The 26,635-nt window shown below is 37.9% G+C and overlaps 1 protein-coding gene across 1 annotated transcript in view; it reads right to left on the bottom strand.

The window, feature by feature from the left end:
• Positions 1–455: 455 nt before the first annotated feature.
• Positions 456–26,635, bottom strand: part of PROM1 (prominin 1) — a gene marked incomplete at its 5' end in the record, with an annotated part of 52,123 nt that continues 25,943 nt past the window's right edge. Inside the window, 19 exons of the mRNA XM_080343152.1 lie at positions 456–695; positions 2,199–2,291; positions 2,845–2,913; positions 3,002–3,082; positions 4,551–4,604; positions 5,727–5,819; positions 8,412–8,483; positions 8,748–8,894; positions 10,264–10,348; positions 10,773–10,876; positions 11,243–11,366; positions 12,197–12,349; positions 14,934–15,093; positions 16,884–16,947; positions 18,093–18,167; positions 18,574–18,791; positions 19,980–20,069; positions 22,474–22,537; positions 25,261–25,381. Coding sequence (XP_080199278.1) covers positions 576–695; positions 2,199–2,291; positions 2,845–2,913; positions 3,002–3,082; positions 4,551–4,604; positions 5,727–5,819; positions 8,412–8,483; positions 8,748–8,894; positions 10,264–10,348; positions 10,773–10,876; positions 11,243–11,366; positions 12,197–12,349; positions 14,934–15,093; positions 16,884–16,947; positions 18,093–18,167; positions 18,574–18,791; positions 19,980–20,069; positions 22,474–22,537; positions 25,261–25,381 — 1,987 coding nt within the window. The 3' untranslated portion in view covers positions 456–575. The remainder of the gene's footprint in view (positions 696–2,198; positions 2,292–2,844; positions 2,914–3,001; positions 3,083–4,550; positions 4,605–5,726; positions 5,820–8,411; positions 8,484–8,747; positions 8,895–10,263; positions 10,349–10,772; positions 10,877–11,242; positions 11,367–12,196; positions 12,350–14,933; positions 15,094–16,883; positions 16,948–18,092; positions 18,168–18,573; positions 18,792–19,979; positions 20,070–22,473; positions 22,538–25,260; positions 25,382–26,635) is intronic.

Raw genomic sequence — 26,635 nt, 5'->3', positions numbered from 1 at the left:
CCAGTGTGGGATTTGAGAAATGCAGTGCACAGGCTGACTGAGCAATGAGCAAAACAAAGAGCGGAAAACAGTAAAACCAAAAAAGTGATGGGAAAATACGTAAGAACAGTTATCATAAAGTAAAATGCCAAGTCCCTGAGACAGAGGAACTGCAATTGAAAAAGGAAAGACTGGTTAGAAATAACTAAGACAGTAAGAAAGCAAATCATTAATTCAAGGAGATTACAAAGCAGACATAATTCACTTAAACAGGTTATTCAGCAAAGCTAATCACTTGCACATTTGGAAGATATTTATATAAATGCTGTACATGAAGCTCTGAAGACCTCACTCTGAAAAAAGCTTCTCAAAGTCAGAGCTGGCAACTTCTGCACAGAACCACGGCAAGTCAAGGCAACCAAACCCACCTGCACAAAGCACTTTGCAGGTACCCACCCAAACCTGCAGTATATTTCACAAGAACATGCAGTTCTAATCTGACAGCACACAAGGCGTAAGGACTATAGTGCCTTCATGTGAGACACTAGAAAAAGCTTTCAATCCATTTGCCATGCAGTTCACTTAGGAGTATATACTTACTCATCATAGACATCCTCTGTATCCATTCTACGATAGTATTTGGAGAGTTTTACAGCAAAAATTATGGCAGGAATTAAAAATATTGAAGAGCCTCCCAAACCAAACCAGAAAGTATTCTGAAACAAAGCAAAATCCAGGAAAAAAAGAAAAAAAATCACAGAGAAAATTTATCAGACAAGTACTGAATCCTTGATATCGTAAGCATTGTTACTGGAAGAACACAGTAGAAATTAGTGGCACCGGTCTCATGGACTATCTGTGGTTCCCTATACAAGTGTGGAATGTGGAACATTAAGCATTCTCCACTGTCAATGCAAACTGAAGTCAAGAACACTGCTGTCTTACAAATGTAACCAAATAGGAATGTGTCCAAAGTTGCTCAGAGCTACACAGCCATAGTACATTAAGTTACCTTGGGCTAGAAAGTAACCTTGTGTCTCAGCACTAATTTACTAGCCACATTACTTCTTTTTCCTTTCTTGATATTTTAAAGTATTTGTTTCTCTCATGGTTCTTGTCAAAATCCGAGTTTCCAGCACTTTCTGAGGGTACTTTTTAACTTGTTAACCGCAGTCTCTTTGTGTAACTAATTCCATTATCATACAGTTGAACTGAGTTAGCACCAGATGTTAAAATGATGATACTTCAAATTTGATTTATATTGGCTGAAGGTGTTTTGACTTAAGTGACTCAGCTAAATTCTGTCACCAGGAAAATCATGGTCCATCTCCCACCACATGGTTAGTGGCTACCCAAAGGAGAATAGAAGCTCTGTAATGTTGTACTTATTGATTATCTCATATATAATTCTGGCAGGTTAGGAGGTTATCAAGGTTAGAGTGCTTTGACTCCGACTGATTACATGCATTTAGTGTTGGATGATTAGAACCTGGCTAAAAGTGCCATAAAGCTGGATAATAGCTAGGAGATGTTTTAGGTGATTTCCAGGCATGTGGTTTCTCATTCTATTTTTAAGACATGCTATCCTCTTTCCAAGCTCTTTTGGCAAGATGAAAAAGCCAGTATTTCCCTTAAATACTGCTACCAGTTATTCTCAAAGTCTCTACTGTATAGGAATGAATCCAGATCTGTCTGCTGCAAGTCAAGTGATAAAACCTAATTCGTTTTTTTCTAGATTCCAGGCAAGATAATTGAGAAACTTTTTCCTTGGTATTTCATACTCACTTCTTGCCTCTACCCCATCCCCTTACATTAGAAATGGTTACACATGAAACTTCAGATCTTTATGCTTTTCCATTTCAAGGTCGTTCAGACTCAGACAATCAAACTGAAACCTGCCCTTCCTGGAATTTTTATTCCAAACTAGTAGTACTGTATTTACTTACAACTCAAGTTGGAAGAAATTTAGTAAGAACAGTTCATTTTACAGCATTCTTTCTAACAGAAGCCTAAGCTTAGTTGGAACCTAAAACAAGTCCAGTGCTGGTTTGGCTTTGGGCTTGATCCAGATCAGAGCATTTTTTCCTTGCATAACTTTGGATGTGATACTTTATTATCATACTTCAGAATAGTCTGGTCAGAATAATTAAATGCAGATTTATGTTCAAAGAATTTCCTACTTGATGCCCCAATTTTGAGTAATAGAAAATATTTCTTACCACAGAATCAGTGACATAGCTGCATAAAAAAATATCTACTGCTGTATCTATCACATTGGCAATAGGCTTGCACGCTGCTACCTCCATGGCAATCTGAAAGACAGATTAAAAAAATACAGTTTGAAGTATCTAACCAAATAAAATAAGATTCTCAAAACCTGCTCAGAGTTACAGATACTGTTTACTAAATTGTTATATTCCACCCTATCCAAATTCAAACTGAATTCCAGTGGGATACACTAGCAACTGAACATACACATCTTTAAAACATCAGCTTATTTTTTCAAAGGCTGCAGCTGAAGAAAGAAAAATAAAACAAGATGCTAATGACATCAATTTGAACTAAGAGTCAGGCTCAGGGCAACATTAGCACAAATGCTAGATTTCAGGCTAGCCCTGGAAAAATACTACTATGTTATATTTGCATTTTATTCCAAACAACACAACTCATCATTTCTACTCTACTTAAAATACAACAAAACAGAAGACAAGTTTTCCCCTTCATAATAAGTACAAATATCTTACAAACTGAAACTATAACAATAATTACAACTTTGCTGGTGTATTTTATTTAGCTTTTTAGTGTGGGTTTTTTTTTTTCTGATTTTTAAATGCTGCTTCTCTTGATTTATTAAATGTGTCTTACCGACTCCTTGACCCACTCAATGTATTGCTCGAAGTAGCCAACTATGGTATCCATGTACTTTTTTGTCTCCTAGAAACAGACAAAAGTGAATAAAAGTAAGTGAATCTCTATCTCCAGGACGTCATAAATCAATGTACTTTAATCAAATAAAGCTTACCTGGACAATAACTAGAGAAGCGTTGTTATTTATGAGAAGCTGGGCAGTATTAACAGCGCTAATGACATTTTTCACCTTAACCTGGAGAGGAAGAGACAATATTTAACATAAATAGACCCCTTTCGGGCTGTTCCAATAGCTCTGCAGCCATTGTTGGGAATGTATTCTTTTGATAAGCTAGTGTCACTCTCCTGCCAAAAGCTGGAAAGCCACACAATTCCAGACAGAACATCAGCCTGCCTGAGGATTCAGGATCATCTGACAAAATTCTCTCACTACTGAAAAAGAAAGGTTTGGTGGTAACAAATGGTATATTTTCCTGGAACCTGTATAACTAATTTATACACTACATCAGCATTCTCTTCTATTCTCTTTCCTTTCCTGAAGTGTAGAAATACTTTCATCAATGTATATATATACATGATAGATGTACACAGGGCACAGGAAGAAAACAGTGGGCCATATACTATCACAACTGTTATTACTGGAGTATGATTCTATACAGCTAGAATATGTTGTTAATCAATATCCAAAAGAATTGAGACACTTCTTCACTACATGTACAATCCCATAAAGTCTCTCAAAGAACACACAGAAAGGATAACATACATACAGCCTGAAACTGTAGAGATGTTTCGTAAATATACTTAAAGGGTCAAACATCATCATTTTCTTATCAACACCTTATTTCATGGCTTCTAACCTCCCTATGCAGGGTCAAATCACAGATTCTAAAAGAAACCTAGCTGGTCTGCGCCTGCGGATGGGTGAAAACTGAAGTTGGTGTGGCCCATCAAGCTGTGGTGACTATGACCCTCAAGCACCAACTGGTGTGGCTGGATTCTTTCTCCCAGAGCCAAGACAGGCTGGTGGCCACAGAAAGCTCTGCTGCCAGAAAAGTAAACATGCCGTCGCTTGTTCTCCCAAGCCCAGCAGAGCGTGAAGCAGCCAGTGACGCTGCGGTGCAGGCACCAGCTGCTGCTGGGAGGGACATGACGTGCCCCGGGGAAGCCTCTACCCAGAGCAGGCTCCCACAGCAAGGCTGGTGCTGTAGGAGCAGGAAGGTAATGAAAATAATGCCAAAGAAACAGGCCCTGGTGCAAGCTGGACATCAGACAAGAGGTGTTTAAGGATGTGAATCACAACACTTGCTTTTATCAGCTGTGTTTTTGCTTTTTGTTTCTTCATTGTACCCCCTTCAAGTTTTGCATTCAAAGATTCTAGAAAAATCAACTACAGTTTTAGGAACATGAATAACACAATATATGGAACTGTACTGAAGCCTGTTTTATCACATGACAATTAAGTTTACAATTAATACTTCAAAAAATATCTCAAACTTTTATTTTTTTTGTCCTCTGTAAGGAAGGGAAAACCAGGGTAGAAAAAGCTGTTCAGAAGATAGATCTAAATCCCTGTTGCTATCTCAATGCATTACTATCTCTTCCAGTAACAGCTAGAAAAAGCTGTACTGAAAATATATGCCCCACATATGCGGCCAATGGATTTAAAACACATAATGTTCCTTTTGCCTGAAAGAAAAGCTTACCATAAGTTCAGATGATGTCCTCTTCAGTAACCTAATGCTCTGATTTAAAGTGCTCTATTAGAAGGGAGAGAAAAAAAAAAATATAGCTATTAACACAGGTAAGAGCCCACCGGTTTTAACACGATATGCATGCTTTGATCTTCTATAGATTATTTTGGTTTTAATACATCATATCACATTATGTATAGTAACAACAGTTGTATTAAAACTAATACATTGTGGCTTTAATGGTTGAATAAGTATTTCACCAACAACACTAAGTAGTTATGAATTGTGTACTGGAAGACTTCAGATTCAACTAAAGTTTGTAGCAATAAATTGAGTAAGATTTATTTGGAGGAAACAGGTAACAGTTAAAAAATCAAGTGTTCAGAAAATTGTATATTGTGCAATTTAAGAAGGGAAAAAGCACTTACCCTAGCTTTAACATATTTCTTGACAGTCAGTTTTGTAAAAAGGAAAAAAGAGATGAGGAGTTAATTAGGAAAGAACAGCATAGAATTAGAGTAGAACAGAAGCCCTTTTCTACCAGAGGACTTTGATAGGGGCAGAAATACTGTATTCAGATGCCAGGATAAACTAAAGTCTCCATGTCACGTAGAGGAAAAAGCAGCACCTAGCACACCTAATACGTATGAGATGCACAGCTTGATACTATACAAATTAGTGCCTGGTGAAATCAGGGAGAAGCAGCCCTTTCACATCTCTCTTGGCATCAATAAAAAAGATTTTTCTTTGGCTCTAAATACCACTGTCAGGAGTTTCCAATTCCAATACTGTTAGGTGATTGCCAACTCCAAAAAAATACAGTGTAAAAGTCACAGCTGCTTTTACTACCGAAGACAAATGGTAAGCAACAGAGAAAATGAGTGACTTAGGGTTAGACTTCATTCTAAAGTTTGCTGTGCTTCCTCTTTTATTCACATATAATCACAAATAGATACAGGAAAAAAAATGGGGAAGAGAAAGGTCCTGATTTTAGGCAGTGTTATAAAGTAATGTTATAGTATTCCAAGTAGGAAAACTATTAAACACATACTTTGATTAATCTTCAGTGACACAACGCAAATGCGATCTGTGCTTATATAAAAGCAAAAGTCCAGCTTTCTAAATTGTATTTAAGAGTCAGATTAATGTTTTCTACAAATATGTTTTAATATGATTTTAATATTTTACCATAGCTTGCTCTAGCGGAACAACTTGCTGGTTATGAATCACTCGAATGCTGTTTGCGTGTCCTTTTAAGGCATTTTCCAGTGCTCCTTTTGGCTGCAAAAAAAGCAATTATGCAGTATTGTTCAGTAGTCTCCGAGCTTTCCAACAAAGCAAAAAACAATGTAGTTGCACATTATGATCATCCACTGCAGAACAGCTGATGCTAACAACGGGATACAGCAAATTGTATTCCTCAACACAAGTAGGGGAAAAATCACCATATTAATAATTCAAACCTCAGCACAAACCAGATACATTATACTGCTTTTCTGGCTATAGCATTAGCAGCACAGATTTAACTGAAGAAAATTTTCACATGGTGCACTAAGTCATTTTAAACACAGAAGAATGAGCACGTCCCCCTATCACTTACCACAAGTGAGACCTCATTGCAAGAACCCCGCAGCACAGCACCCCAGCTGGGACAAGCATTTCCCAGGCATGGGTACTTGGGGTTTTTTTGGGTACTGTGGAGATCACCCTGAGGCACACTCTGCTTTCTGAGGAGCATAGAAGTATTTTCAGCCAGTAACCTGAAAAGGTGTCTGTGAAGGGTGTTTTTCATTGCTGTGGCTCCTGCCTTTCAGTCAGAAGACAATTTGTGCCCTGATTTTCAGGTCCGAATGTCTGCCTGACTCTCACACTCGTGGCAAAAACACTGTAAAATTTGACTTTACTCTCCCAAGTACATTTTTTTCCCATTTCCTTTTGGTGGCAAAGTCACTTGGCTCCCTGCATACTCACTGAATACAGAGTGACTACAGACTGCTAACTCTATTTTGGAAGTGGATCGATGGCAGACCTCAGTGCTGAGAGACACATCTGCCTCCTGTGCAGTGTTCACAGAAGCGCTCAGCTGTGTCACCAGCAGCTTCAGGATCCGTCCTCTGCTGAACTGAATCCACTTACCTAATAACACCTGGGGGTGGTATTGCTCCCTCCTCCATACCCTGACCCCTTGGTTTCTCACAAGTTTTATTCCATTTGCTCCTTCAATATGTTCAATTTTGTGTAAGGTATCAGAAAACGCAAACTATGTACCCAAAGTTAATTGATATAAAAAGTTCTTAGGTTTTTTTTTTTTTCATTGTTCTTGTGAACTTTAAGAGTTATCACCAAAGTGGGATTATAAAATATCATTAGAAACAATCTAACTTTTGTAATACATCATATTGTTGTGGGTATTTGTTTGTCATTTCACAGATTATACTAACAGCAATAAAAACATACCCTTCTGTGACAGAGAACACATTTAGTATTACACCTTTCATTGTCTTTTATATGAAGAAATTACTCCGCCTGCTTTATTTTAAATTCTAATGCTTTCTTTAGATTCTATTACAAAAAATAATGAAAAAAAAAAATCTATCAGCATAATAAATTTTCCTTTATGGAGCTATATAGAATATACCTTTAAAGAGACATCTCAGAGGCAATTCTGTGCAAGATACAACATATTTGAAGAACCTCAGCTGCGTCTTAGAAAACAGCCCCAAAACAACAGCAAAATCTCCTCACCCATGTAACCTTCAACATGGCACAGTAAAAAGTGAAAATGGAAGTGAAGTGTGCCTGAAGCTACTGGTATCTGCCCAAGTCAGCAGACAACTTATATGAGTAAACAGGCAACGTGCAGCTCTTGGTGCTTGGAGAGGATGCTAACTGCAACACAAAACCATGAGCAGTCCAACCCTGACAGGAGTGCATGTGTGGCCGAAAAAAAAATACAACAGGTGTGATCAAATTATGCAAAAGGCTGGAGTAAACACACCAGGAGGCTCTAACTGGTGCCATCCTGTCCCTAGAGGAGGGATGGATATTTGATAAATTCCAGTCAGCATGGTCTCAGTCTGCTGTCTGTGTCCCTTAGTGATCCAAGCAACTTTACTATGTGTACAGCATAACTCTGTCTCCCACATCGCAATACAGGAATCTGTCCTGGGCTGATGTCCAATCTACAACTCTTATTTTGAAAAATAATTAGAAAGTGACCTTGACATGCATAGAAACATGTCAACTGAATATTCACTATCTGTTAATATAGCTGTGTCATTCTGCAGATTCATTTGCAGGCAATGTTGTAGCTACACCCTCTGACCATTGTCCATGTGTCTGCATTCAAAAAGCCCTTCAGAGTAGCTGGGATCTCTTCTGTGCGTTCTCCCTCCATAATGGAGCCCCAGTTCTCATTAGAGCCCTCATTAGCTGCCACAGTATTAATTTTATTGCTAACTGCAAAATCTTCTGCTCACTAACTGAAAGAAACTTAATTCAAATAATCTTTTCCATCATAACCTAACCAATTCTTCTTCCAGCTGAGACCCTAAAATGGAGACAGGACAGAAAATACTCAAATGGAGTATTCCTCTCATTTCTTAAGCAAACAGTGGAATTTAAGAAATTACACTTCCAAAGCAGAAACGATACAACAGCATACAAAAATCAATAATTAGTAATATTTAAAATACAGCTCATATGCAACATTGGTCTTTAAAGCTTTCTCTCGTGTAGCAATGCATCATGTATTTAGGTGTCTGAAGTTCAACAACTCTCCCACAGAAGTCTGTACAGTTGGCTATGTATTTATAATTATATATGTACAAAGGATAAGTTTTATGTACTACTGTATTAGTGAATTAAACTTACCAGCTGGTCTGCTCTTGCTTCTAAGTCATTAGCAAATGACAGAAGATCAACCTTGGTAACACTTTTATTGATCTGAAACAAGATGTGAACAGTGGGGAAAGAATATGTTGTTATTGCATATACAGACAGTTTGCATTTAACCACACCGCCTACTTTGTCTACCCTTTATTTCTTTAAATGTTTATTGACTTGAACTTCTGAAGTGCTTTTATCCTAAGTTTTGTGATTCTTCAAAACACATTCTTTCACATAAAAGCGGATCTTTGTTTTTTCCCATTGTTACAGAAACACTTAATTGTATTTTTCTCTCGTGTGTCTACTTTACTACAGTCTCACCTCTGCCAAATACGCTGCAAAGTTTATCCCTTCTATTCCTGAAGAGCTGAAATTCAGAAGATTCTCCTTCCCAATTTCATCCAGCAGAATGATTTTACTGAGGTTTATCTGAATATGTTCAATTTTCAGTGCTACATCTTCTGTGTACTGAAAGGGAAACAAAATATAGCACAGAAGTAGTTTGCAGCCAGTGCATATTCCTCTATAGCCCTTCCCTCTATAAAGCATCCTGCTTTCGCTGACTGAACACTTCCATGAAGAAGCACACATTGACTTTTGCTTACATCAGTTTAATTGAATTAACTTGGACAGAATCCACCAGGTAACCTTCTCTTCCCTGCAGTATCCACACAGTCCAGCCACACCATGTTTTAACCTACATCTTTCACACCAATGAATTACTTGCCTTCCATTAGGTTTTAAGCAGGCTTCTCTGAATAGATGTTAGTCCCACCTAAGAGCAGACTAACATAAAACAGAGTTGTCTTCCCCCTTCAGGAAATGTTAACCTTAAAAATTTTAAGTTCTACCCCTGGCCCTAATCAAGGAAACCTAGAGAATTCAGCATCTCAGCTGTGGCCAGGACAGACACTGCCTGCTATAGTGTAGTGTCTGGGTAGTGTAGTGTAGTTGCTGTAATAGTCATGGGACGGGATAAGGCTTCTCTAAATATGTTCAGTGGTGACTAAAGGTGACTCACTTATTGTTACCTGATGTTACATGTCCTGCACAGGCCATAGAGCAATAGAAGAGGAATCTGGAAACCTGATTTCCTTCCAAGCCTCCACCATTAGTTTGTTGTGTAAACTCAAAATAATTTTCCCTCTTAATGAACCTCCCCTGTTCATTTTAACTGTATGTGATTTGGGGCAGGGACTATATCTATTAAGTGTCAGCACAGTGCCTGGGAGAACAGAACAAGGGTCCCCTAGGAGTTGCTGTAATGAAGATCAGTATTATAGGGAACACCAAAATTAGAACAGTCATGTAACGACAGTGCAGTCACGTATTATTACAGCTTAACTGAAAATAATTTATTTCATCCCAACCCCCTTCTACTGAAATCAGAACCACTCTTAGGAGCTCAGCACAGTGGATCCTGGATCAACATAAATCTGACCAGAATCAGAAGAGAACACATCAGGAAAGTCATTTATATAAAGAATGAGACTCTCAAACACTGCAAGCAACCTTTGGAAGGTGCTAGACTTGAACCTTCTATGCAGGATTCTAAATTAGAAACCACATTATTATCAGCATCCAGTAAAAGAAAAAAAAAATAAAAAAAACCAGAAAACTTTCCATGCCCACTGAGACCAGTAAAGAACATCGGAATTCCAGATTTCTTTCTTTCAATTTAGTTTGGACAGTTCTTGCTACTTTTCAGGAGACACTGTATATATATATATAAAAAAAAAATCCCATAAAACCCAGTCATGCTCCACTGTGTTGAAGTACAAGCACCTCTCCAGCCTTCAAAAACAATCATGAATTCACTCGTAATTTCTTTACTTACCATGCTAATATTTAAAAATTCATTGATATTGAACAGGTGTTCTAGGTGAAGAGAAGTATAAATTCCTTTGTTTTCCTTGCAATCACTATAAAAATAAAAATATGTATATCAGCCTAAAACAAACCCCAAGGACCAAGAGTTAAGAAAATGAGAGAATGATTTAAAATGTTTTCACATTCTAAGAAAAGCAGCCCTTTAAAAAAGGTTTTGGATATATTTTTTGAAGCTTAGTCTATAAGAAAGCAAGTAGTTAACAATTTCTGCTGGTCTCAAAGATGCAAAATATTTTTTCAAAGAGCTCAAGTAGTATCTCTATACAATGTTACTCTAAGACTACTTCTAATAACTTATCTATAGGAGAAAATTGCTTTTGTTAGTAATTCACCAGAAAATCAGAATTTCTTCTGAAACACGTGTGATTTCTGCATGTGGTCGAAATATGAAGCATGGAAGATACCACAAAAACAATATGTACAAATTAGAATTATGATCAAGATCTAGTTCAATACCTGTACACTTTTTCAAAAGTCAAATTAATATCCGGATTTTTAAACAGAATGCCAGAAAGATAGTTTTTCCAGTGCTGATTTAGTAAGTAAGGAGTATCCAAAATCTAGAAGACAAAAATTCAGTAATGTTACTATAATACCCACATTTAAGCTTATCACCCACTAATAGAAATACAAGCAAAACAGTGAATTCAACCTCTCTGATGCAGAAAGTGAATATTAAAGATTCATATCACCAAGAAATGCTGAATCACAGAAAGTTTTATCTCCCAAGGAAGACAGGCATGCAGTATTTACTCTGCAAAGCCATGAAAGGATGAATGTTTCTATTCAGTGTGCAAGGGGAAAGTAAAACCAGATCCAAACTCACTTGAAGTGTCACATAATAAATAATATGCCATACCTAACTGACAAGACCATCGGTACTCATGGGGATTTTATTAATTGCTTAATAACTCAAATAACTTCACCTTGAATAAAGTTTTATCTTCAAAGGGCTCACAGACCAGTTTTTCCACATTTCCGCCAGTGACAAAAGTGAGCACCACTACAATCATCAGCACCCAGGAGAAAAGAAAACTGAATCCAACACCACTGAAAAAGAAAAGTTGAGTAAGGTTTTGCTTTTTAAGATCAAAATATATGTACTTTGGGCAACAGTGAAAACAACAGTCAGCAGCTGTAACAGAGATAAGAAAACTGGCACATGGTTGAAATATTGTTTTCCAAATGTGCTCTTGCCCTCTGAAACATCTTATACATTTCAGCCCTGTAAAGTCATCAGCTAAAGTGCATCTAAAATCCCCACAGTTGCATTGGGCATGAAAACTCTTTTAAGTTTAAGAGCCACAAAAGCATACTATTTTCTTGTTCAGATTCAACCCTCTAGCCTTGTGCTGTAAAAAGAGTTTGAGACAGACTTCAGATGCAATCTTCCCTTGCACCCAACATTAAACCATTACATTAAACCACTACTGGGAACTTTCAAGATCAACCCCAAACCCCCTAAAGTGCTCTCAAAGTCAAGTGTTTCTTGTTTCCTCTCATGGCTTTTTTTTTCCTTTTGGGCAAGTGCTCAAGTATACTAAAGAGCTATGAATTCTCTTCATATTTTCAGTCATCCATTCCCAGTTTTTGTAGTTTCCAAATGGGCTTAAATAGAAACTCATGAGCTACAGCACTCGCCTTAAAATTGTAGATTCAGAGGCTGTATCCTTCAGCTATGATCCTCGGTGAAAGAGCAACCCCAGATCCCCTGGTCCCTCAGTGGAAGTATGCAAGCTGTTTGGGTTTTTTTTCAGCATATATACACAGTTAACAAAACAAATTCTTTTTATACACGCCCTTCAAAAAAAAAAAAAATCAATAAAAGCAACCTTCTACAGGTACCTTTATTTTATTTTTCACCAATAAGTGAAACTTACGCCATAAGAAAGTTTCCTCCAGTGTTGGAGATGCAGCCTCTGGTTGTTGGAGAAGCATGTTTATCATAACCACAGGTACCACATAGCAGTCCAAGATAGTAGAAGACCAGAATCAGGACTAACATGCAGCACAGAATGAGACAACCCAGCCACCTAAGGAACAAAAAGTCAAAGTGCTCAGTTGTTAGCATGCAAAGAACACACTGGGGACCTGCAGAATCCATCAGGCAATAAGACATTCTCAACTGGCCCACTCCTGATTCTGTCTGAGCAATAAATGTTAGCAATGAAAAAATGCTTTTTCCACACTAGCACATATTTTGGACCAGAACTTAATTGCTGTTGGATCATAGACAGTTGCTGCTGAAGGGCTGGGGAACAAACATCACAGGATCAAGTTGTGCCCAGCTCGCTGTAGGTGGACTGTACCAAAGAGTTAAAACGCTCCAAGTGGAGCAAACAATGACTCAGAGGAGACTGATGTTCAAACAGTAATTTATCCAAGAAGCATGAGAAATTTATTAATGTAAACTGGCCATTGGTCAAAAAGTACCTAATTGCTCTTACTGGAAGGCTTACTACTCTTTGCACACAGTGTGTTAGGCTTGTAATTGTACATAACTGTATTTAAGGCTATTAAAATGTAGGCTTTGTATGTCTGTGCTGGAATGATTTCAATGTATGGAGCAATTAACAGAACTTGATCAGGAGAAAGATGTTGGACAGGAATTCAACTTTCATTTTTATTAAATAAATCACATAGCAGTTCTATTTCACAGAATCACAGAATGTTAGGGATTGGAAGGGACCTTGAAAGATCATCTAGTCCAATCCCCCTGCTGGAGCAGGAACACCTAGATGAGGTTACACAGGAACGTGTCTAGGTGGGTTTTGAATGTCTCCAGAGAAGGAGACTTCACAACCCCCCTGGGCAGCCTGTTCCAGTGTTCTGTTACCTTCACTGTGAAGAAGCCTCTTCTCAAATTTAAGTGGAACCTCTTGTGTTCCAGTTTGAACCCACTGTGCTTTGTCCTACCATCAGTTGTCACCGAGAAGAGCCTGGCTCCATCCTCCTGACACTCACCCTTTATATATTTGTAAACATTAATAAGGTCACCCCTCGGTCTCCTCCAAACTAAAGAGACACAGCTCCCTCACCCTTTCCTCACAAGGGAGATGCTCCACTCCCTTAATGATCTTTTCGGCTCTGCGCTGGACTCTCTCCAGTGGTTCTGTGTCCTTCTTGAACTGAGGGGCCCAGAACTGGACACAATATTCCAGGTGTGGTCTCACCAGGGCAGAGCAGAGGGGCAGGAGAACCTCTCTCAACCTACTAACCATCCCACTTCTAATACACCCCAGGATGTCATTGGCCTTCCTGGCCACAAGGGCACAGTGCTGGCTCATGGTCATCCTGCTGTCCGCAAGGACCCCTGGAGCATGTCCATTTATTCACACATTTTATATCTCACTCAAGCCTTTCATCCTCTCCTAACTCCCTCTGCTCTTCCTTTTTTTCCCTTTTGTCGTCACCTCTCCCAGCTTATATTCCTAAATTCCCTTTTTTCCTCCCTGTACCTTTGTGGAGGGAAGGCAGGAACCAGAAAAAACAGAGAAAGAAATATCATAATGAATATGCACTGCCAATAAAGAAAAATACTAATGCTGACAGGCCCATTCAGAAAAGAATACTTATTAAACTGCAAATAATGTCCCTATAATTAAGAAAGGGATGGAGAGAAAATAAATTGGACAACTACATGCTTGGTGGTTTCATTTGTACTTCAAGTACTGCTACCTTAGGTTTGACAGAGGCACACTGTAGCAGAATGAAGCAATATATTTATTTGATTAAATCAATCTGAGCTTCAAAGGAAATATTGATAAATCTGTCAAATTAAGGGTCACCACAAAAATTGCCAGGTAAGGAATGGGCTAAAGGTAAGGTTATAAGTCAGGTTCTTAAAATTCAGTCTTTTGCTCACTTTTAGTTAACATTGTATTAAAGCCATTAGCACACTTATTCCGCAGCAGTGAAACTGATTATGACACAAAGACTGAAGCAACTATCAATATAGGATCAACTTAAGTGCCAAAATGTAGGGAGAACTTGATGAGCTCAAGTACTGAAATGACTAAAACTGGAAAAGGGCATGAAATGAAAACTTTAATGCTTCAAAATATGAGATTATTACTCAACTACAGGAGTCACACAAGTCTCAAACAGGAAGAATGTGTTTTTTCTCAAGGTACAATAAACCCATCCATTCACAAGGACAAGCACTACACCTTGAGGAACAAGCAGGGCTGTGCAAAGATTCACAAGGTGTGAAGCAGTATCTCTGTTACTCCTCCTCTCTGGTGGAGTGCAATAAAAGGGGACTGGCTGCAAGGCCTCTCCAGTGCCACGCTCTCACAACTTAACTGCAACTCAGTAAAAACAAGCCCTAAATAAGAAGTAAGCCTGGCATTGTGAAACAACCCATTCCTTTATGCATGACATCTTCAACATCTACCTACGTCTGTCCTTCCTGGAAAAGACCTGAAAGCCTACAGAGGAGAAATTACCTCTTGCTCTGCAGTTAAACAGCACCCAGCTGTAACAAACAATTGCCGTATACTGTCTTCATTTCACTGTGTGAAACACCATTAATAGTTTAACTTTACAGGACATTAAAATATTATACATTATTAACAACAGGTAGTGCTTCACTCCTGCCTTACTTCCTGTACGTACCTGTAGAAATCGTACTGCTCCACTATTGGAAAATAATCTTGAACGTATGCTTCACTCTGTGTAAGATATACTGTCAGGTCTGCTAAAATCTTCTGGACAGGGAGTGTTTTTGTGAAGGTAGTGATATTTGAACCAATGGAATCCAGCACGTTTTTGATGTCTAGGAGAATAAACACATTGCACTGTTACAGATTCATAGAAGAAATTTACATTCCACATATGCATTATGAAATGCTATTAAGCCATTTGCCACATAACAAGCAAGCCATGAAGACAAGCGTGAGGAAGAAACAAGCAGGCCACAGAAACACTGAGCTTCAAAGTAACGCAATGGCATTTTAAATACTTTATTTTTAGCATTCAGTTTAATGATGAAAGACGTAGATGTTGAGCCAGAGTGCTCTCTCTCCTTTCGTCATAATGAATGTGTCACTTTTTATCTAGCCAGCTTAAATCTCGTTTTTCATGCAATATTGCAAATGGTAACACAGAGCAAGACAATTAGTCACTAAGTTTACGAAGGAGAAGATCAAAATCTATTCAAACTCCATCCCTTGGGAACACCACACTGTGAAAGAAATTAGACTGCCTGTATTGAGAATCTATACTAGTAATTTTCAATCTTATTAAAAAAGATAACTTAAATTCATTCCAATTAGTTAGCAACACTCTTGAGATAATGATCAATTAAGCCATTTTTCCCTCAAATTATGAATGAACAAGCTACCCTATAAATACAGTTTAGATACACACTATTTAGATACACAAAGACATGATTAATTCATCACTTATACATATTGTCTATTTGTAAAACACAATTTCTCTTTACTCTGTCCCTTCTTTCAACTTGGAACATACTTGAAACAGCAGGGTGCAAAGCTGCAGGTTGCTACTTGGTAGTAGGCAACACCTTCCTCTTTCTCAAACAACAACTGGAGAAGTTTTTGGTTGTTTGTTTTGATGTTTACTCTTCTAAATTCAAACAGGTACCAAAACACTCTTCTTTTATAAGTTTACAAATAAATGTGGGGGTTTTTTTCCTAGTAAAACTGTATTTTTATTTGATTTGTAACTCAAACTCAGTCTTTGTAAAAACAAAGACTCAAGAATTTATAAATAGATAAATTAAGATGGCCCGTTTGTCTTTATGCCTATCAGCAGATACTGAAAATGAGTAAAACTGCATTAGATTTCTTAATGAAAAGCATAACATCGGTTTTAGAAAACTGGCTCATTTTAGGCAAGTTCACACAGTACACTATGCTTGTACACATACTGTGCTTCATTTTGCCCAGGGGAAAAAAGATAAGAAAAACTTACAAGGAACAGCTGTTTATATATGCAGAACAGGTCCACAATGCAAGAACAAAAATTAAAACAGATTAGTATGCATATACTATGCTGCATTTTATTCAAATGTCAAATGTCCAGGTACTGTCAAAGAGTAACTGTTTAAAGCGCAAGTAACAAAACAATGAAAACATCATCTAAATTATCCTTAAAGCATATTTTTTACCTCCCCTTTGCCATCCACTACATTTTAATACAGCAGCAAGCAGGTTTAATTTTTAACATCACACTCCTAAATACATCATAGACACATCAGCCAAGGAAAACTAGCTTTTCAAGCAAATAGAGATGAAGTACCAATGTGTAGTTGGGGTCTCAAGATTTCTCATTACTTCAGCAGTAAAAAGCCTAACAAATAAAATTCCTCCATAACATTCCATATGGTCTATTTTTAGATTTACTTTTGGGTCCTCATTAAAACACAGTTGCTTTTTATAGTTTTTTTGTGGCACCAAATTTCAAAAAAGAGTTATGTTTTACATTTCCATTTTTACCAACCTTTAGCCCAGAAAAAATATTATCAAAAAAAGATGAGAAAAACATCAGTAAGTGATGTAAAAACATGAACATAATCAAAGTGAAAAGATAGCTTGTCCTCACCTGATAAAATGTTCCTGGTTTGATTCACCACTAAGTCAGGAGTATCATTAAATGCTGCATAACCCTAAGAACAAAAGTCAGAAAAATTATGCTAAGTTTCTCATTGCCAAATTACTTGCATTTTTTCCCTTTTATACAAGGAGTAAAAGTATACACATGCTAAAATGCACATGGTAATGCTATATTTTTTTTATCACTGCACATCAGAAAAGGTCAAAGCAAAATAGGAACTCAAGTATATTTCAGATTCAGTTTGCTCTCCAAGATAGTCCTTGGGAAAAAAACCCAACAATCTACGTTTAAATATATACGCATCATTCACAATCATCTCAAACTTTATAGGACTGTTGCCTGTCAGTTCTTGCACAAAACAGAGTGCACAAATGAAGACTCAGTAAGTGGAAGGAGTCACTGTGTACTGGTCAACACATCCTGGTTACGAACAGTGATATCCAACTGCTTCTGAAGACACTGCTATTCTTGCTTTAGTGAGAAGGGTAAAGAAAGGGTCTAAACTGTGGGGATGAAGCTCTGTAGCCCATCTCGACAGAAAGGAGAAGCTCCTCAAGCGGATGCTTGACGCCTTCCCTCCTGCAGGCCTGACGGCTTCAGAGGCAGGCACAGGTCCCAGGCCCCTGCACACAGTCTTGGCTTTTAGAAAACTCCTCTATTCCTAGCAAATGTTTTCAGGTTGCTAGATATTTTAACTGTTCAAACTAAGCCATTCTTTTCTAGGTGAAAATCATGGTGTTTTGTGGATAGTGTTGCAAGAATACTAACAGTAATTACATTAGGTCCATTGCACCAGTTTTAGTATCAAATCTGCACATTAAGAATTTGAAAGACGTATTTCAAAATAGCTGGAGTACAACTAATTAGGAAAGCATGGATATTTTTTCTTTAGTTTGAACCAAAACATATAACACATGCTAGTAGATCCATGTTTCTGTTGTTTTGGTTTTTAAGGATTGTTCTTTCAAGCAGACAATTAGCAATACCTTTTTGATCTGTATCCTGGGGATATAAAGCACTATATTTGCACTTTCAAATATTAAATCTTGCCTAAACAAAGGAATAATAAGGGGAGATATCCACCATGAGGAGGATGAGGTGGAAACAAGAGAATTCTGCTTGAGAAAGCCAAGGGAAAACAAGCAATATGTAAGCAGGTTACTAATTAACAGTCTACAAGACGGTCAAGAATCATACCTTTTGAACAAGACTAGAAAGGTCTATTTTCAGGACATCGTTGACCTTGGCAAGCTGTGAGCTCACTCCTGGCAGCTAGGAAGCAAAAAGCATTCTTGAGTCACATCAAAGTAGTAAGTCTTGCTAATTTACTAAATATTTCAAAGACAGTAGTAAAAAGACAATTTGTAGTAGAATCTTTCTAGCACACTCTCGAAACCTTTGTTGTACTGAAGTGACACTTACTTAACCTTCATATTTTTGGGAGGGTAGATTATTTCACTGCCCAGAGCAGCACTTTAATGTAGCTGCTTGACACACACTTTTATCCTCTTCTACACAGAAGATTAAAAAAGTGACTGGAATTACCCAGAAACACAGAATAAGGGAAGGTCACTTATCTCACAAGTGATGACACGCACCAACCCATTAAGTTGCAGAGATACTACTTCACTTATTTGAGGCAATCACACTCTAAGAGTCTGAAAAAATATTCTCTTACCCCACTAAAATTGGCATTGATGCTCAATTGATTTAATGAATTCTTGATGATATTGCAAGTCGAGGCAGCCTGAGTCACAGAGCATGCAGAATCATTGAGGGTGTTGCTTAGATGTGTTTTAACATCTGTCAAGTTTGCATGAAGCCTCTCTGTTCCCTCCTGCAAAACCTCTACAGAGACGCTCACATTTTCCAGAGCTTCTTTCGTTTCTCTGATGGCTGCAAGGTACAAAGTTTTTTTAGAAAACTTTCGTTAGAAACCAGTCTATAGATACAGATATGAAGAGAAAGTGCACGTGGGAGCACTATGATATTAACATTCTTAGTCTATCCACTTTCCAGATTACTCTTTTCTATCCTTTCCATACATCTGCTTACCCAGTGGTTTCAGTAAAGAGATTTTAACACTTGATCATTGGTAATTAAAAGAAAGCCCGTACCCACAAATCAGTATTTTCAGTATTTTGGTTATAATCCAACTCAGAAATTATGTAGCTGGAAGATGAAAGGGAAAGAGATCAAGTTGCATCAGCAAGCCTTAATGAGTGTTCAACATTCACTGGCTTTAAATTTCATCTTAAACACACCAAACCAAAAAACACATCCACTGAACAAGTGCTTATTAGACAGAAAAACACACAGATACAACTAAAAATACACAAGTTACAAAAATAAAGTGCACTTCACACAATACAAGGTTTTACTGTAGTTTTTACCTTTGATAGCCCTTTCCACTTTGACTTCAAGACAAACAAGAGAAATAAAGCAAAAAAAGGAAAATGATGACGAGTGAATAAGAAAGAATTCATGGGTAAAAAAAAAACAAACAACAAAGTGACTCAAGTTCAGGGATGCTTTTCCCTTTGCTCTATAAGCTGTATCTGATTCCTGAAAGCACCCTTTAATAGAAAAAAAAATAAAATAGTATTTTCTTTAAATGGAAACAGAACTAAACATGAGTAATGCTAAACTCAAAGATACAATGAAGAAATGCTGGTCAGCACACTCATAATAGGCTTGGCAGTGTACAGAACAGGCCATTGTATGTTCATTCCCTGACTTGCATAGACCTATGCGCAGCTCTTAAAGCACAGTTTTTCTGGTCTCCTTTATATTCAATGGCAAGAGACAACCACCTGGAGCAGAGAATTTGGATTTCTTCTCTCTTCAGCGACTGCTAAATTAGGTATCAACAATGGCACATAAATCTTGATTTAGTTTTTAAATATATTTATAAACCTTAAAATATTTGAAATCCCCAAGTTAAAAGAAACGTCCGAGGCATGTAGAAAAATTGTAAGTTGAATCACAGTACTGCATAAAGCCATCCTGTGCTGTGCATCGGAAAGACGATGCCTGCCTTACCACGGCAAGAGAGCAATAATACAGCAATATGTCCATCCTTACCTCCTGCCATTGTCAGAGCCGCATCAAGTGCAGGATGCACTTCTTTTCCCAGCTGTTCTTGAACTCTACTTCCAAGCAAAGGTCCAACATCTGTAGTATGGAGAGATAAAGGACCCATTACACACTAGTTCAGTTTGAACTACCTGTTAGCATAGCTGCCATCAGACTCCTACTTAACAAAGTATGCATATATTATTAGAATTTCTCTAATGCCTGACAGTGAGAACTCAGTGACAGAAGATAATGCAGGAACACAGTTCTCCTTTAGCTAGCTATAGGCTTATGAATGAAAGAAGTAAATCAAAATATGGCAGAGAATATTCACTAGCACTTGACCATATAAGTAAAGACACATCACATTTGAACAAGCTCCAAAATATGTATTTCATTGCATTTACTACTTTTGGAAACAGACTTTTTTTCCCCACGATCTATCTTAAAGAGGTCCAACATCTGGACAGGAATTTTCTGGCATACGCTCACTACACACTATGTTTTTGTAGTGCAAGAGAAACAAGAAAATGAATTGTTTTCCCTTCTCCTATTCCTCATGTACCCAGCAATGTCAAGGTCACTCACAACCCAGACCTGCCAGTCATCTCTTTGAAATCCCTTAAGCGTGTTAGGGACTCGTCTGCCTGTCCCCATCCCCTCAGGCCGTGAATTCCGCACTGATCCTCCCAGTGCTGCCTTCACCTCACCCACTGCTGTCCCCACCTCCAAACCCCTCTCACTGCCCACAAATAAAAGCAGCTCATTTCAGCAACAAGACAGACAAATGCTCAGCAGAGTTCGGTGAAGCATCTTAATGTAACAAATCTTGCAGGCAGTCACTGGGTCCCCACCATTTTCAGATCACGGTAAACAGCTTTTTGAGTTTGTTGTTCTTGATGAGATGGGAATAGTGTATGGTACAGAAGCATCCATTACTGTCAGCACTGTCTTGTCTGGCTTGGGATCAGAATTTTTATCAAGCAGAAAACACTTTTCAGCATTTCCTTAAGGTGGACAAACTGAACTCGTCTATGTTTCTCTTCAGGTTTATCCTACTATTGATTCCCTTAGAATGAAATCCTTTTGTACCCACGTGTCACACACTTAATTTTGGTATTTCCAGAAAAGCAAAGCTATCTTTATGTGTTGATGAGCGCTCTCATCACAGATCCAGCTAGGTTCCTGATAGCTAGCATGTTTAAATTGGCATTGAGAATAAATGAATATTTGATTTGAAATTTTGTTTGGACTGCCTGGGAAGCTACAAGCTAGTACTTGAAATGCAAATGTCGATTTATTTTCATTATTGTTATTACAGACTTAAAGATGACACACATTTTTTTAGACCAGAGTGCTGCTGCTTAGAATGAAGGAGGAAGACTACTACTTTGCAACCACATCCAATGTGCTGTATTAGCCTCATACAGAGGTGCTTAGGGACACAGTTTAGAGGTGGACTTGGCAGTACCAGGTTAACGGTTGGACTTGGTGATCTCAGAGATCTTTTCCAACCTGCTCAACTCTGTGATTCTAGGACACATTGATCTCAAGGTACGCCAAGCTGGCTGCATTGAAAACTACCTTTAAAATACATTTTAAACCTAGACAGAAGCATAGATTCTGGGCACGATAAACCAATTCATGATAAGTGGCATGCTGCCACAGTTGCATAGTTGGATCCCAGCAACAATCCTGTTTAAAATTGGTTTTGTTATTTGTGTATTTCACTTCAATCTGAGATGCAGGCTTGTACACATTTATTAACACCTGCTAACAGTGCATCTTGAATTGTAATCTGCACTGAACATGGTCAGCCCTCTCTATTATCATGAGTTTTGGAAAGCGATGCTTAAATTCTGAAAAACACACAGTGGTTTGGTTGTTTCTGTTTACTGAGAGCTTTAAAAGGTGGTGCCTGCTCCTGTAACGGTGCTGAAGGGGAAAGTGCAGCAGCTGTATTTCAAGTTTTATCTCCTGCTCTTCAACTGCTCATTGTGAAACGGCAAATATGTTAAGCAGCTTTAGAAAGAAGATAAGCTTATACCTCAACTTCTAGCTGAGTAGAGGACAAAGGTATAACAACAAAAGTAAACAAATACACAGATCTCTCACTCACTGGAACCATCAAAACAGCTAGTAGCCCTGTTCTTTGACATTTGGCTCTACAGTTAAAAACTCAGGAACAATATTCTAAAAAAGAACTAAGTATTAGTGGTTACTGACCTATAAAAAGGAAAATAAAATATTAGCCTGACTTACTGTATAAGCAATTTAATAAAATACTTTTATTTCAGGAAATAATAAGCACTACACCAGCTCTGAGACATTTTATGTTAAAAGAATGGTAGATTTTAGTCTCATTTACCACTGAGAACAGCACTTCTGCTTGAAAAACATATTCTCAAAAATAAAAATTTACTTTGCATTAAGAGCTATTTACATCATCTTATTGAAGTTTTTAAATATACATCACTAACCCCCTTTAAATCAAAGTACTTACTATTTAGGTCAGAGAGTGCTTTATCCTTAGTTGTGTTGTACTGGCTCACCAAGTAGTCAATTTGCTGAAAATAAGATGACAAAAAACCTATTAAAATAACTGGAAAAAAGTAATGCTTTTAAATAATGAGTCAAACTGCCACTTTGGAACAATCAAAATATTTGTGCAAACCCCCAAAATCCTAGCTCTTTACTGTTTTCAGTTAACTAAGTATTATAAAACCCTGCTTGGCAGAGCGACGCATAATAAAAGATGTGTTTAACTGGGAAATCTACTTAATTGGAACACCTCTGGGGTCAATTATTCAGCTTAAAAGTACTAAGTAGCAGGAACCGGGGTGTTATGAAGGCTTCAAGTCAGTCAGGCCAATAAGGTTTTGCACGTCTTCATCTCTGTTACTTGATGCTTTACTGGTGTCAATTCTTCCCTCATGGAGAGACTCATAGCAGGTTGCTGAGGTGGTAATTTGGAAGCAATTCACAAAGCAGACTGGTTTGTGTCTGGGCAGCCCCTCAGAGCTTCTCCTGCAGGAAGGAGCCACCTGGTCTGTCTCAGTGGCAATGGTTTCCTTGCCCCCAGGCCGATTTGGCCCAGTCACAACTTGGGCTCAACCAAGACACCACAATAATATGAAACAGCAACTTAATTATCACCAGATGCTGGGTTTGGACAAAATGCTATCAAAGAACCATGACAAGTGCAAATCTTACTATACTAATTTTGAAAAGACATCAAATAACCTTAATTGTTTTCTGGATGTTTGAAACAATGCATTATGAATCCTACCCGGATCGAGTTAAGTAAAGGTTAACACACTTGACAAAAGGGGTTCCAGTCCTAAACTTGACTCAAATGTGTACCGAAGTGTATCAGGCTTGCAGTCGCAGACTTTCCGTGGAGTAAATTAAGAAGTAACAGACAAAAAAACACCCTAAACCAAGCTATCGATCATATGGCAGTGGATGTAATTAAGTGACAAAGTATGAAGCAGATGTCCTTTTCCTGAAAAAGCAGAATGAATTTGAGTTTCTTACTAAGAAGGCTGTGGGTATATTTTTGTTTGTTTTGTCAGCCTAGGCTAACCTAAGGACTAAAATTTTGCAACGCTACAAGTTTTGCGTTGTCTTCAGCAATGTCACAGACAAAAGGCGATTCTGTATAACTAATAGTGTTATCACTCATTACTCATAGTCTGCAAATCTTCTATGACATGTACTCTTAACATGTGACTTCTTTTTACAAATCCTCTTATATGCTGTACACCTTACACTGATGAGTCAAGGACACCAGTTAGGATTTCAGAGATTTAGAGCTAATTAGTTGGCTTCTAGAACTTTTCCAAGAAGCTGAAGTCCTTCTCCTATCTTTAAGAAATTCTTACAAATGTGCGTGTATACATGACATCCATGTACCTTGTCTGTCAAAGTGACCTGGAAGATATCTCTGATGACTGTGTCATTAAGTGCCATCAAGTCTAAAAAAGAAAAATTAATAATCCTTCACAGAGACTAAAAGCCTTCTACCTAACTGAGACTCTGAGGAACACCTGGCACAAACATTCCAAGTCCTGACACTTTTAAACTCAATAATTCACTTGTTTTTAGTAACTTTTTGCTAGGATCTATATTTTCCTCTATTAAGATAGTTACTTCTGCGTAACAGATTCTCTACTCCAACATTTCCAGTTGTCAGCACGCAGCACGCTGTGAAGGGGAGCCCAGTGGTTTCTGGTGCAAGGGGATTACATCTTTCTGTGCCTGACAAAAGACACGCTGCATCAGGAGAGATTGTTGGCAGGACCTCTACTTCCTGCCATATATCTCCTTCACTGGACTGTCACAACACCATGTGCAAATGAATGATTGTACAGGGAACAGCTCCAGAAATGGAAACAGTCAGTGGCACCCCACAAATGTCCTGTGTTCCCATACAGTCCTGTCAGCAGGAAAACAGCTCATGGGTTATGGGAGCCTGGAGTGACAGTGACTGGGATGCTGCCACACTCGAGGATCCCACAGAATGCTGTTAATTCCACCTTTTTCTAATTTTCAGTCATGTGCAAGTAAAACTGACTAATTAAATCAAATTTAATTAATTAAAATTAATGAGAGACAAGATAATAGGACTGTTGGACTTCTTTTTCCTTCTGATCCATAAAGAACTTAAATTTGTATATGGGAAAGTTTATAAGTCTTCCTTACTAGCATTTATTTCAATGCCAAAAAGGTAAGCTGAGGACCGCTTTTGGGACTTCAATGAAAGTTTAAAAGCAGAAAGAAGAGAATCTTTCCTGTTCAGTATGGCACAGTGTGACACTGGTTTAAAGAAAAAACTGTCAAAAATGCTTCCGGAAAAGAAGTTATTGTAGCTCATTCCCAGAGCCCATACAACTAAGTTCAAAATACAAGGAAACAGGAAAAAGCAATAAGGAATCCAAGTTTTCATATAATATATATATTTTTTTCCTTTTAAAGCTATATTTTTTCTAAATTATTCACCTTCTGCTAGTGATCTACACTAGTTCAGTAGGAGGAAAAGGGCCTATAACCATCATCACAGAATACTCCAGAAGGTGAGTCCATCAGGATAACTTCCAAACATTTACTGCTATGTGAAAACATTCTACCTTGCATCACTTATGCTACTTTGTCAGACTGACACACAAAGAATAAATAACATACTGCAAGTGTGATTTATACCAAATAGAAAGTAACAATTTTCTGCAATACTTCTTTCTTACACATCTTCCCTCCCACTCCCATCCCACACAAATAAAAAATTCTTTACCGCTGGAGTGTCGTTAAGGAAAATTTTCAGATCTTTAAAATTACTGTTAACCAATTTCTTTGCTCCTCGGACTTGGTTAGTTAAATGCTGGTTGGCAGCATATGCACACAGGACTCCAACACTACAAAAACATAGATAATAGATATTTATTACTGTAAATGTCCAATCTGACATAAAACAGAACCAAAACATTACAGCCAAAAAAGAAAAAAAAAAAATCAACATTATCAAAATATTACTACCAGTTCTCACATTTACCACAAGGCAGAGTAGAGGAATTTGCCATAAGGGCCAATATTGTGCTACTACTTAAAAAAAATAAGGGAAAAAAGTGATGTTCACACAAAGTATTCACAAGTTATTAACATACAGCTACCTATTTGCATTGATACTGTCAGCAAATGTGTATAGCCTAGGTAAATTGTATAATACTTAGAAATGTTAGGCTCTTTTACATGCAACATTAACCTAGACAAAGCTACAGGCAAATGCTCATAGAACAAGTGTATAAAGAAATATTTTAGATTTGACAACTTCAGCAACATTCACTCGTAGTGGCCCAATTTATTTATATAACAGCATAGATCTTTTAAAAGCACAAGAATAGTCCCTATTAATGCGAAAATTATCTATAAGCACTTCCTAATAGTAAAACAAAAGGTGTAAAGTGAGCTAGACTTCTAGTCAGCACTGTTGCTGATTATTTTCTATTTGATCGTTCCCCACTATAAAATTCTAATTACAGCATGGCAGATCCACACAAACAGTAAGTAAAAAGGCAATTAAAAGTCCCATGAGAGGCTTCAAATGCTTTTTGTGTAGTTTAGGTGTAAAATAGACTTAAACAGAGGGATGATGACTTTTTGGTTTTAAACATCTCACGTTCACAACAGCTGACCTTTCAGACAAACACAAAAAAACGCCAAGAGTAAGCACCGGAGTGGTAACAGCCTCAAAAGCAGGCTGGCTACAAACCCGCTTGATGGGTTCAGCACTCACTTTCCACAGGTTTAACTGGAAGCCAGCACAGATGCGCTCAGCAGAGGCACGACACATCCTCCAAGGGCAAAAACATCACAGGGAGTTCCTGAATGGCATATTTGTTGGGTCTCTCATTTTGCATTGTAGTGCAACAGCTCAATACCAGTGAGGTAGCACTGTGACAGGCCATCACAGACATCCAAATGACAAGAGAAGGGAGTCACTGACACAAATGGCACTGTCCTCCTCCCAGACTGGCCAGCTTCTTGAGCTGGGGGGTCAAGACAACCTAAATACTAATATTTTTAAATAAGACTTAGAGAAAACCCATACAGGCTCCCTTACGGACAAAACTTATATGGTAAGCATAATTCTTGCTCCAAAGAATGTATGT

Source organism: Nesoenas mayeri (genome assembly GCF_963082525.1).
Source record: "Nesoenas mayeri genome assembly, chromosome: 4".
Classification (NCBI taxonomy): domain Eukaryota; kingdom Metazoa; phylum Chordata; class Aves; order Columbiformes; family Columbidae; genus Nesoenas; species Nesoenas mayeri.
Note: the sequence above shows the minus strand (reverse complement) of the source record. Positions and strands in the feature narration are given on the sequence as shown.